This window comes from Lissotriton helveticus, chromosome 5_2 (genome assembly GCF_964261635.1).
Source record: "Lissotriton helveticus chromosome 5_2, aLisHel1.1, whole genome shotgun sequence".
In the NCBI taxonomy this organism is placed as follows: Eukaryota; Metazoa; Chordata; class Amphibia; order Caudata; family Salamandridae; genus Lissotriton; species Lissotriton helveticus.
In genome coordinates this window covers 14,522,670-14,534,873 of record NC_136066.1, presented here as the reverse complement: position 1 = coordinate 14,534,873, position 12,204 = coordinate 14,522,670, and the positions used below count along the sequence as shown (strand labels likewise).

Sequence of the window (12,204 nt, the reverse complement as noted above, 5' to 3'; positions counted from 1 at the left end):
GATAAGTTTGGAGGTGTGCTGACTCCAGTGGGTTAGAAAACTGTGGGTTAGATAAGTTTGGAGGTGTGCTGACTCCAGTGGGTTAGAAAACTGGGTTAGATAAGTTTGACGGTGTGCTGACTCAAGTGGGTTAGATAACTGTGGGTTAGATAAGTTTGGAGGTGTGCTGACTCAAGTGGGTTAGATAAGTTTGGAGGTGTGCTGACTCCAGTGGGTTAGAAAACTGTGGGTTAGATAAGTTTGAAGGTGTGCTGACTCAAGTGGGTTAGATAACTGTGAGTTAGATAAATTTGGAGGTGTGCTGACTCAAGTGGGTTAGATAAGTTTGGAGGTGTGCTGACTCCAGTGGGTTAGAAAACTGTGGGTTAGATAAGTTTGGAGGTGTGCTGACTCAAGTGGGTGAGAACTGTGGGTTAGATAAGTTTGGAGGTGTGCTGACTCAAGTGGGTTAGATAAATGTGGGTTAGATAAGTTTGAAGGTGAGCTGACTTAAGTGGGTTAGATAAGTTTGGAGGTGTGCTGACTCAAGTGGGTGAGGTAACTGTGGGTTAGATACGTTTGGAGGTGTGCTGACTGAAGTGGGTTAGATAACTGTGGGTTAGATAAGTTTGGAGGTGTGCTGACTCAAATGGGTTAGACAACTGTGGGTTAGATAAGTTTGGAGGTGTGCTGACTCAAATGGGTTAGATAACTGTGGGTTAGATAAGTTTGGAGGTGTGCTGACTCAAGTGGATTACATAACTGGGTTAGATAAGTTTGGAGGTGTGCTGACTCAAGTGGGTTAGATAACAGTGGGTTATTATTATTATTATAATATTTATTTTTGTAGAGCGCACAGCTACCCTAAGGTCTCCCGGCGCTGAGGAACAAATGAGCGTATAAACAAAAAGGGGACTAGTGAGCTGTTGATAACGGAAATTATTGGTGAACAACCATGTTTTTAGGTTCTTACGAAATTGAAGGTAACAATCGGTCGTGCGGAGCTGAATTGGAAGGGAGTTCCATAGGGAGGGGGCCAGATAGGAAAAAGAGCGACCACCCTGTGCTGTGCTGACTCAAGTGGGTGAGAACTGTGGGTTAGATAAGTTTGGAGGTGTGCTGACACAAGTGGGTTACATAACTGGGTTAGATAAGTTTGGAGGTGTGCTGACTCAAGTGGGTTATATAACTGGGTTAGATAAGTTTGGAGGTGGTGTGCTGACTCAAGTGGGTTATATAACTGTGGGTTAGATAAGTTTAGAGGTGTGCTGACTCAAGTGGGTTATATAACTGTGGGTTAGATAAGTTTAGAGGTGTGCTGACTCAAGTGGGTGAGATAACTGTGGGTTAGATAAGTTTGGTGGTGTGCTGACTCAAGTGGGTTAGATAACTGTGGGTTAGATAAGTTTGGAGGTGTGCTGACTCAAGTGGGTTACATAACTGGGTTAGATAAGTTTGGAGGTGTGCTGACTCAAGTGGGTTAGATAACTGTGGGTTAGATAAGTTTGGAGGTGTGCTGATTCAAGTGAGTGAGATAACTGTGGGTTAGATAAGTTTGGAGGTGTGCTGACTCAAGTGGGTTAGATAAGTTTGTAGGTCTGCTGACTCAAGTGGTTGAGATAACTGTGGGTTAGATAAGTTTGGAGGCGTGCTGGCTCAAGTTGGTTAGATAACAGTGGGTTAGATACGTTTGGAGGTGCGCTGACTCAAGTGGATGAGATAACTGTGGGTTAGATAAGTTTGGAGGTGTGCTGACTCAAGTGGGTTAGATAACTGTCGGTTAGATAAGTTTGGAGGTGTGCTGACTCAAGTGGGTTACATAACTGTGGGTTAGATAAGTTTGGAGGTGTGCTGACTCAAGTGGGTTAGATAACTGTCGGTTAGATAAGTTTGGAGGTGTGCTGACTCAAGTGGGTTAGATAACTGGGTTAGATACGTTTGGAGGTGTGCTGGCTCAAGTGGGTTAGATAAGTTTGGAGGTGTGCTGACTCAAGTGGGTGAGAACTGTGGGTTAGATAACTTTGGAGGTGTGCTGACTCAAGTGGGTTACATAACTGGGTTAGATAAGTTTGGAGGCGTGCTGGCTCAAGTGGGTTAGATAACGGTGGGTTAGATACGTTTGGAGGTGTGCTGACTCCAGTGGGTTAGATAACTGTGGGTTAGATAACTTTGGAGGTGTGCTGACTCAAGTGGGTTACATAACTGAAGGTTAGATAAGTTTGGAGGTGTGCTGGCTCAAGTGGGTTAGATAACGGTGAGTTAGATACGTTTGGAGGTGCGCTGACTCAAGTGGGTGAGATAACTGTAGGTTAGATAAGTTTGGAGGTGTGCTGACTCAAGTGGGTGAGATAACTGTGGGTTAGATAAGTTTGGAGGTGTGCTGACTCCTGTGGGTTAGAAAACTGGGTTAGATAAGTTTGAAGGTGTGCTGACTCAAGTGGGTTACATAACTGGGTTAGATAAGTTTGGAGGTGTGCTGACTCAAGTGGGTGAGATAACTGTGGGTTAGATAACTTTGGAGGTGTGCTGACTCAAGTGGGTTAGATAACTGTGGGTTAGATAAGTTTGGAGGTGTGCTGACTCAAGTGGGTTACATAACTGTGGGTTAGATAAGTTTGGAGGTGTGCTGACTCAAGTGGGTTAGATAACTGTGGTTTAGATAAGTTTGGAGGTGTGCTGGCTCAAGTGGGTTAGATAACTGTGGTTTAGATAAGTTTGGAGGTGTGCTGGCTCAAGTGGGTTAGATAACGGTGGGTTAGATAAGTTTGGAGGTGTGCTGACTCAAGTGGGTTAGATAACTGTCGGTTAGATAAGTTTGGAGGTGTGCTGACTCAAGTGGGTTAGATAACTGGGTTAGATACGTTTGGAGGTGTGCTGACTCAAGTGGGTGAGAACTGTGGGTTAGATAACTTTGGAGGTGTGCTGACTCAAGTGGGTTACATAACTGGGTTAGATAAGTTTGGAGGCGTGCTGGCTCAAGTGGGTTAGATAACGGTGGGTTAGATACGTTTGGAGGTGTGCTGACTCCAGTGGGTTAGATAACTGTGGGTTAGATAACTTTGGAGGTGTGCTGACTCAAGTGGGTTACATAACTGAAGGTTAGATAAGTTTGGAGGTGTGCTGGCTCAAGTGGGTTAGATAACGGTGAGTTAGATACGTTTGGAGGTGCGCTGACTCAAGTGGGTGAGATAACTGTAGGTTAGATAAGTTTGGAGGTGTGCTGGCTCAAGTGGGTGAGATAACTGTGGGTTAGATAAGTTTGGAGGTGTGCTGACTCCTGTGGGTTAGAAAACTGTGGGTTAGATAAGTTTGAAGGTGTGCTGACTCAAGTGGGTTACATAACTGGGTTAGATAAGTTTGGAGGTGTGCTGACTCAAGTGGGTTAGATAAGTTTGGAGGTGTGCTGACTCAAGTGGGTGAGATAACTGTGGGTTAGATAAGTTTGGAGGTGTGCTGACTCAAGTGGGTTACATAACTGTGGGTTAGATAAGTTTGGAGGTGTGCTGACTCAAGTGGGTTAGATAACTGTGGTTTAGATAAGTTTGGAGGTGTGCTGGCTCAAGTGGGTTAGATAACTGTGGTTTAGATAAGTTTGGAGGTGTGCTGGCTCAAGTGGGTTAGATAACGGTGGGTTAGATAAGTTTGAAGGTGTGCTGACTCAAGTGGGTTAGATAACTGGGTTAGATAAGTTTGGAGGTGTGCTGACTCAAGTGGGTTATATAACTGTGGGTTAGATAAGTTTGGAGGTGTGCTGACTCAAATGGGTTACATAACTGTAGGTTAGATAAGTTTGGAGGTGTGCTGGCTCAAGTGGGTTAGATAACGGTGAGTTAGATACGTTTGGAGGTGCGCTGACTCAAGTGGGTGAGATAACTGTAGGTTAGATAAGTTTGGAGGTGTGCTGACTCAAGTGGGTTAGATAAGTTTGGAGGTGTGCTGACTCCAGTGGGTTAGAAAACTGTGGGTTAGATAAGTTTGAAGGTGTGCTGACTCAAGTGGGTTAGATAACTGGGTTAGATAAGTTTGGAGGTGTGCTGACTCAAGTGGGTTAGATAACTGGGTTAGATAAGTTTGAAGGTGTGCTGGCTCAAGTGGGTGAGAACTGTGGGTTAGATAACTGTGGAGGTGTGCTGACTCAAGTGGGTTAGATAACTGTGGGTTAGATAAGTTTGGAGGTGTGCTGACTCAAGTGGGTTAGATAACTGTGGGTTAGATAAGTTTGGAGGTGTGCTGACTCAAGTGGGTGAGAACTGTGGGTTAGATAAGTTTGGAGGTGTGCTGAGTCAAGTGGGTGAGAACTGTGGGTTAGATAAGTTTGGAGGTGTGCTGACTCAAGTGGGTTAGATAACTGTGGGTTAGATAAGTTTGGAGGTGTGCTGACTCAAGTGGGTGAGAACTGTGGGTTAGATAAGTTTGGAGGTGTGCTGACTCAAGTGGGTTAGATAACTGTGGGTTAGATAAGTTTGGAGGTGTGCTGACTCAAGTGGGTGAGAACTGTGGGTTAGATAAGTTTGGAGGTGTGCTGAGTCAAGTGGGTTATGTCTGCTGGCTCAAGTGGGTTAGATAACGGTGGGTTAGATAAGTTTGGAGGTGAGCTGACTCAAGTGGGTTAGATAACTGTGGTTTAGATAAGTTTGGAGGTGTGCTGACTCAAGTGGGTGAGAACTGTGGGTTAGATAAGTTTGGAGGTGTGCTGAGTCAAGTGGGTTATGTCTGCTGGCTCAAGTGGGTTAGATAACGGTGGGTTAGATAAGTTTGGAGGTGTGCTGGCTCAAGTGGGTTAGATAACTGTGGTTTAGATAAGTTTGGAGGTGTGCTGACTCAAGTGGGTGAGAACTGTGGGTTAGATAAGTTTGGAGGTGTGCTGAGTCAAGTGGGTTATGTCTGCTGGCTCAAGTGGGTTAGATAACGGTGGGTTAGATAAGTTTGGAGGTGAGCTGACTCAAGTGGGTTAGATAACTGTGGTTTAGATAAGTTTGGAGGTGTGCTGACTCAAGTGGGTGAGAACTGTGGGTTAGATAAGTTTGGAGGTGTGCTGAGTCAAGTGGGTTATGTCTGCTGGCTCAAGTGGGTTAGATAACGGTGGGTTAGATAAGTTTGGAGGTGTGCTGGCTCAAGTGGGTTAGATAACTGTGGTTTAGATAAGTTTGGAGGTGTGCTGACTCAAGTGGGTGAGAACTGTGGGTTAGATAAGTTTGGAGGTGTGCTGAGTCAAGTGGGTTATGTCTGCTGGCTCAAGTGGGTTAGATAACGGTGGGTTAGATAAGGTTGGAGGTTTGCTGACTCAAGACATGGGTTCAATTCGAATGTGGGCCTGGGTGTGGTGGTCAATGGGTCTGTCCAGAAGGCAGGTTTGGGGTGCAGAGGTCTGAGTTTGGGGTGCACAGTTAGTTTGTTGGCAGAGTTTGGGGGGGGGGGTCTCAGCGGAAATGACTCATTTGTCCTGTTTTTGTTGCAGGAACTGAAGGGCGGAAAAACCTATTCCAAGGTAAGTGTCACTGCTCCTCCTGTGATCACCAGACCCCCCCCCCCCCGCCACCCTCCAGGGGTGACTGTCAGCTAGGAGAGGACGCCATGTTGTCATCTGGGGCATTGCTGTCACTGCAGGCACGAGGGGCATTTCTCAGACATGCATGATGCCCGTGTGTTCAGACATGGATACCGTGCCCGTGTGTTCAGACATGGATGGGGCCCGTGTGTTCAAACATGGATACTGTGCCCGTGTGTTCAGACATGGATACTGCGCCCGTGTGTTCAGACATGGATGGTGCCTGTGTGTTCAGACATGGATACTGTGCCTGTGTGTTCAGACATGGATGGTGCCCGTGTGTTCAGACATGGATTCTGTGCCCGTGACATGCATGATGCTCGTGTGTTCAGACATGGATGGTGCCCGTGTGTTCAGACATGGATACTGTGCCCGTGTGTTCAGACATGGATGGTGCCCGTGTGTTCAAACATGGATACTGTGCCGGTGTGTTCAGACATGGATACTGCGCCCGTGTGTTCAGACATGGATGGTGCCTGTGTGTTCAGACATGGATATTGTGCCCGTGTGTTCAGACATGGATGGTGCCTGTGTGTTCAGACATGGATACTGTGCCCGTGTGTTCAGACATGGATGGTGCCCGTGTGTTCAGACAATGATTCTATGCCCGTGACATGCATGATGCTCTTGTGTTCAGACATGGATGGTGCCTGTGTGTTCAGACATGGATACTGTGCCCGTGTGTTCAGACATGGATACTGTGCCCGTGTGTTCAGACATGGATTCTGTGCCCGTGACATGCATGATGCTCATGTGTTCAGACATGGATGGTGCCCGTGTGTTCAGACATGGATACTGTGCCCGTGTGTTGAGACATGGATGGTGCCCGTGACATGCATGATGCTCGTGTGTTCAGACCTGGATACTGTGCCCGTGTGTTCAGACATGGATGGTGCCCGTGTGTTCAAACATGGATACTGTGCCCGTGTGTTCAGACATGGATACTGCGCCCGTGTGTTCAGACATGGATGGTGCCTGTGTGTTCAGACATGGATATTGTGCCCGTGTGTTCAGACATGGATGGTGCCTGTGTGTTCAGACATGGATACTGTGCCCGTGTGTTCAGACATGGATGGTGCCCGTGTGTTCAGACAATGATTCTATGCCCGTGACATGCATGATGCTCTTGTGTTCAGACATGGATGGTGCCTGTGTGTTCAGACATGGATACTGTGCCCGTGTGTTCAGACATGGATACTGTGCCCGTGTGTTCAGACATGGATTCTGTGCCCGTGACATGCATGATGCTCATGTGTTCAGACATGGATGGTGCCCGTGTGTTCAGACATGGATACTGTGCCCGTGTGTTGAGACATGGATGGTGCCCGTGACATGCATGATGCTCGTGTGTTCAGACCTGGATACCGTGCCCGTGTGTTCAGACATGGATGGTGCCCGTGTGTTCAGACATGGATACTGTGCCCGTGTGTTCAGACATGGATGGTGCCTGTGTGTTCAGACATGGATGGTGCCCGTGACATGCATGATGCCCGTGTGTTCAGACATGGATACTGTGTCCGTGTGTTCAGACATGGATACTGTGCCCGTGTGTTCAGACATGGATGGTGCCCGTGTGTTCAGACAATGATTCTATGCCCGTGACATGCATGATGCTCTTGTGTTCAGACATGGATACTGTGCCCGTGACATGCATGATGCTCTTGTGTTCAGACATGGATACTGTGCCCGTGACATGCATGATGCTCGTGTTCAGACATGGATACTGCGCCCGTGTGTTCAGACATGGATACTGTGCCCGTGTGTTCAGACAATGATTCTATGCCCGTGACATGCATGATGCTCTTGTGTTCAGACATGGATACTGTGCCCGTGTGTTCAGACATGGATACTGTGCCCGTGTGTTCAGACAAAGATTCTATGCCCGTGACATGCATGATGCCCATGTGTTCAGACATGGATACTGTGCCCGTGTGTTCAGACATGGATGGTGCCCGTGTGTTCAAACATGGATACTGCGCCCGTGTGTTCAGACATGGATGGTGCCTGTGTGTTCAAACATGGATACTGTGCCCGTGTGTTCAAACATGGATACTGCGCCCGTGTGTTCAGACATGGATGGTGCCCGTGTGTTCAGACATGGATGGTGCCCGTGTGTTCAGACATGGATGGTGCCCGTGTGTTCAGACATGGATACTGTGCCCGTGTGTTCAGACATGGATACTGTGCCCGTGTGTTCAGACATGGATACTGTGCCCGTGTGTTCAGACATGGATACTGTGCCCGTGTGTTCAGACAAAGATTCTATGCCCGTGACATGCATGATGCCCATGTGTTCAGACATGGATACTGTGCCCGTGTGTTCAGACATGGATGGTGCCTGTGTGTTCAAACATGGATACTGCGCCCGTGTGTTCAGACATGGATGGTGCCTGTGTGTTCAAACATGGATACTGTGCCCGTGTGTTCAAACATGGATACTGCGCCCGTGTGTTCAGACATGGATGGTGCCCGTGTGTTCAAACATGAATACTGAGCCCGTGTGTTCAGACATGGATGGTGCCTGTGTGTTCAGACATGGATGGTGCCCGTGTGTTCAGACATGGATGGTGCCCGTGTGTTCAGACATGGATACTGTGCCCGTGTGTTCAGACATGGATACTGTGCCCGTGTGTTCAGACATGGATTCTGTGCCCGTGTGTTCAGACATGGATGGTGCCCGTGGGTTCAGACATGGTTACTGCGCCCGTGTGTTCAGACATGGATACTGCGCCCGTGACATGCATGATGCTCGTGTGTTCAGACCTGGATACCGTGCCCGTGTGTTCAGACATGGATGGTGCCCGTGTGTTCAGACATGGTTACTGCGCCCGTGTGTTCAGACATGGATACTGTGCCCGTGTGTTCAGACATGGATTCTGTGCCCGTGTGTTCAGACATGGTTACTGCGCCCGTGACATGCATGATGCTCGTGTGTTCAGACCTGGATACCGTGCCCGTGTGTTCAGACATGGATGGTGCCCGTGTGTTCAGACATGGTTACTGCGCCCGTGTGTTGAGACATGGATACTGTGCCCGTGTGTTCAGACATGGATACTGTGCCCGTGTGTTCAGACATGGATTCTGTGCCCGTGTGTTCAGACATGGATGGTGCCCGTGGGTTCAGACATGGATACTGTGCCCGTGACATGCATGATGCTCGTGTGTTCAGACATGGATACTGCGCCCGTGTGTTCAGACATGGATACTGCGCCCGTGTGTTCAGACATGGATACTGCGCCCGTGTGTTGAGACATGGATACTGTGCCCGTGACATGCATGATGCCCGTGTGTTCAGACATGGTTACTGCGCCCGTGTGTTCAGACATGGATACTGTGCCCGTGTGTTCAGACATGGATTCTGTGCCCGTGACATGCATGATGCTCATGTGTTCAGACATGGATGGTGCCCGTGTGTTCAGACATGGATACTGTGCCCGTGTGTTGAGACATGGATGGTGCCCGTGACATGCATGATGCTCGTGTGTTCAGACCTGGATACCGTGCCCGTGTGTTCAGACATGGATGGTGCCCGTGTGTTCAGACATGGATACTGTGCCCGTGTGTTCAGACATGGATGGTGCCTGTGTGTTCAGACATGGATGGTGCCCGTGACATGCATGATGCCCGTGTGTTCAGACATGGATACTGTGTCCGTGTGTTCAGACATGGATACTGTGCCCGTGTGTTCAGACATGGATGGTGCCCGTGTGTTCAGACAATGATTCTATGCCCGTGACATGCATGATGCTCTTGTGTTCAGACATGGATACTGTGCCCGTGACATGCATGATGCTCTTGTGTTCAGACATGGATACTGTGCCCGTGACATGCATGATGCTCGTGTTCAGACATGGATACTGCGCCCGTGTGTTCAGACATGGATACTGTGCCCGTGTGTTCAGACAATGATTCTATGCCCGTGACATGCATGATGCCCATGTGTTCAGACATGGATACTGTGCCCGTGTGTTCAGACATGGATACTGTGCCCGTGTGTTCAGACAAAGATTCTATGCCCGTGACATGCATGATGCCCATGTGTTCAGACATGGATACTGTGCCCGTGTGTTCAGACATGGATGGTGCCCGTGTGTTCAAACATGGATACTGCGCCCGTGTGTTCAGACATGGATGGTGCCTGTGTGTTCAAACATGGATACTGTGCCCGTGTGTTCAAACATGGATACTGCGCCCGTGTGTTCAGACATGGATGGTGCCCGTGTGTTCAGACATGGATGGTGCCCGTGTGTTCAGACATGGATGGTGCCCGTGTGTTCAGACATGGATACTGTGCCCGTGTGTTCAGACATGGATACTGTGCCCGTGTGTTCAGACATGGATACTGTGCCCGTGTGTTCAGACAAAGATTCTATGCCCGTGACATGCATGATGCCCATGTGTTCAGACATGGATACTGTGCCCGTGTGTTCAGACATGGATGGTGCCTGTGTGTTCAAACATGGATACTGCGCCCGTGTGTTCAGACATGGATGGTGCCTGTGTGTTCAAACATGGATACTGTGCCCGTGTGTTCAAACATGGATACTGCGCCCGTGTGTTCAGACATGGATGGTGCCCATGTGTTCAAACATGGATACTGCGCCCGTGTGTTCAGACATGGATGGTGCCTGTGTGTTCAGACATGGATGGTGCCCGTGTGTTCAGACATGGATGGTGCCCGTGTGTTCAGACATGGATACTGTGCCCGTGTGTTCAGACATGGATACTGTGCCCGTGTGTTCAGACATGGATACTGTGCCCGTGTGTTGAGACATGGATGGTGCCCGTGACATGCATGATGCTCGTGTGTTCAGACCTGGATACCGTGCCCGTGTGTTCAGACATGGATGGTGCCCGTGTGTTCAGACATGGATACTGTGCCCGTGTGTTCAGACATGGATGGTGCCTGTGTGTTCAGACATGGATGGTGCCCGTGACATGCATGATGCCCGTGTGTTCAGACATGGATACTGTGTCCGTGTGTTCAGACATGGATACTGTGCCCGTGTGTTCAGACATGGATGGTGCCCGTGTGTTCAGACAATGATTCTATGCCCGTGACATGCATGATGCTCTTGTGTTCAGACATGGATACTGTGCCCGTGACATGCATGATGCTCGTGTTCAGACATGGATACTGCGCCCGTGTGTTCAGACATGGATACTGTGCCCGTGTGTTCAGACAATGATTCTATGCCCGTGACATGCATGATGCTCTTGTGTTCAGACATGGATACTGTGCCCGTGTGTTCAGACATGGATACTGTGCCCGTGTGTTCAGACAAAGATTCTATGCCCGTGACATGCATGATGCCCATGTGTTCAGACATGGATACTGTGCCCGTGTGTTCAGACATGGATGGTGCCCGTGTGTTCAAACATGGATACTGCGCCCGTGTGTTCAGACATGGATGGTGCCTGTGTGTTCAAACATGGATACTGTGCCCGTGTGTTCAAACATGGATACTGCGCCCGTGTGTTCAGACATGGATGGTGCCCGTGTGTTCAGACATGGATGGTGCCCGTGTGTTCAGACATGGATGGTGCCCGTGTGTTCAGACATGGATACTGTGCCCGTGTGTTCAGACATGGATACTGTGCCCGTGTGTTCAGACATGGATACTGTGCCCGTGTGTTCAGACAAAGATTCTATGCCCGTGACATGCATGATGCCCATGTGTTCAGACATGGATACTGTGCCCGTGTGTTCAGACATGGATGGTGCCTGTGTGTTCAAACATGGATACTGCGCCCGTGTGTTCAGACATGGATGGTGCCTGTGTGTTCAAACATGGATACTGTGCCCGTGTGTTCAAACATGGATACTGCGCCCGTGTGTTCAGACATGGATGGTGCCCGTGTGTTCAAACATGGATACTGCGCCCGTGTGTTCAGACATGGATGGTGCCTGTGTGTTCAGACATGGATGGTGCCCGTGTGTTCAGACATGGATGGTGCCCGTGTGTTCAGACATGGATACTGTGCCCGTGTGTTCAGACATGGATACTGTGCCCGTGTGTTCAGACATGGATTCTGTGCCCGTGTGTTCAGACATGGTTACTGCGCCCGTGACATGCATGATGCTCGTGTGTTCAGACCTGGATACCGTGCCCGTGTGTTCAGACATGGATGGTGCCCGTGTGTTCAGACATGGTTACTGCGCCCGTGTGTTCAGACATGGATACTGTGCCCGTGTGTTCAGACATGGATTCTGTGCCCGTGTGTTCAGACATGGTTACTGCGCCCGTGACATGCATGATGCTCGTGTGTTCAGACCTGGATACCGTGCCCGTGTGTTCAGACATGGATGGTGCCCGTGTGTTCAGACATGGTTACTGCGCCCGTGTGTTGAGACATGGATACTGTGCCCGTGTGTTCAGACATGGATACTGTGCCCGTGTGTTCAGACATGGATTCTGTGCCCGTGTGTTCAGACATGGATACTGTGCCCGTGTGTTCAGACATGGATTCTGTGCCCGTGTGTTCAGACATGGATGGTGCCCGTGGGTTCAGACATGGATACTGTGCCCGTGACATGCATGATGCTCGTGTGTTCAGACATGGATACTGCGCCCGTGTGTTCAGACATGGATGGTGCCCGTGTGTTCAGACATGGATGGTGCCCGTGTGTTCAGACATGGTTACTGTGCCCGTGTGTTGAGACATGGATGGTGCCT

At 49.3% G+C, this 12,204-nt stretch overlaps 1 protein-coding gene across 2 annotated transcripts in view; it reads left to right on the top strand.

Annotated features, from left to right (window-relative positions):
- EEIG1 (estrogen-induced osteoclastogenesis regulator 1) overlaps positions 1–12,204 on the top strand; it is a 379,290-nt gene that overhangs the window by 91,894 nt on the left and 275,192 nt on the right. For both annotated transcript variants that reach the window (XM_078646674.1, XM_078646675.1), the window contains one exon: positions 5,438–5,467. In XM_078646674.1, coding sequence (XP_078502800.1) covers positions 5,438–5,467 — 30 coding nt within the window. The remainder of the gene's footprint in view (positions 1–5,437; positions 5,468–12,204) is intronic.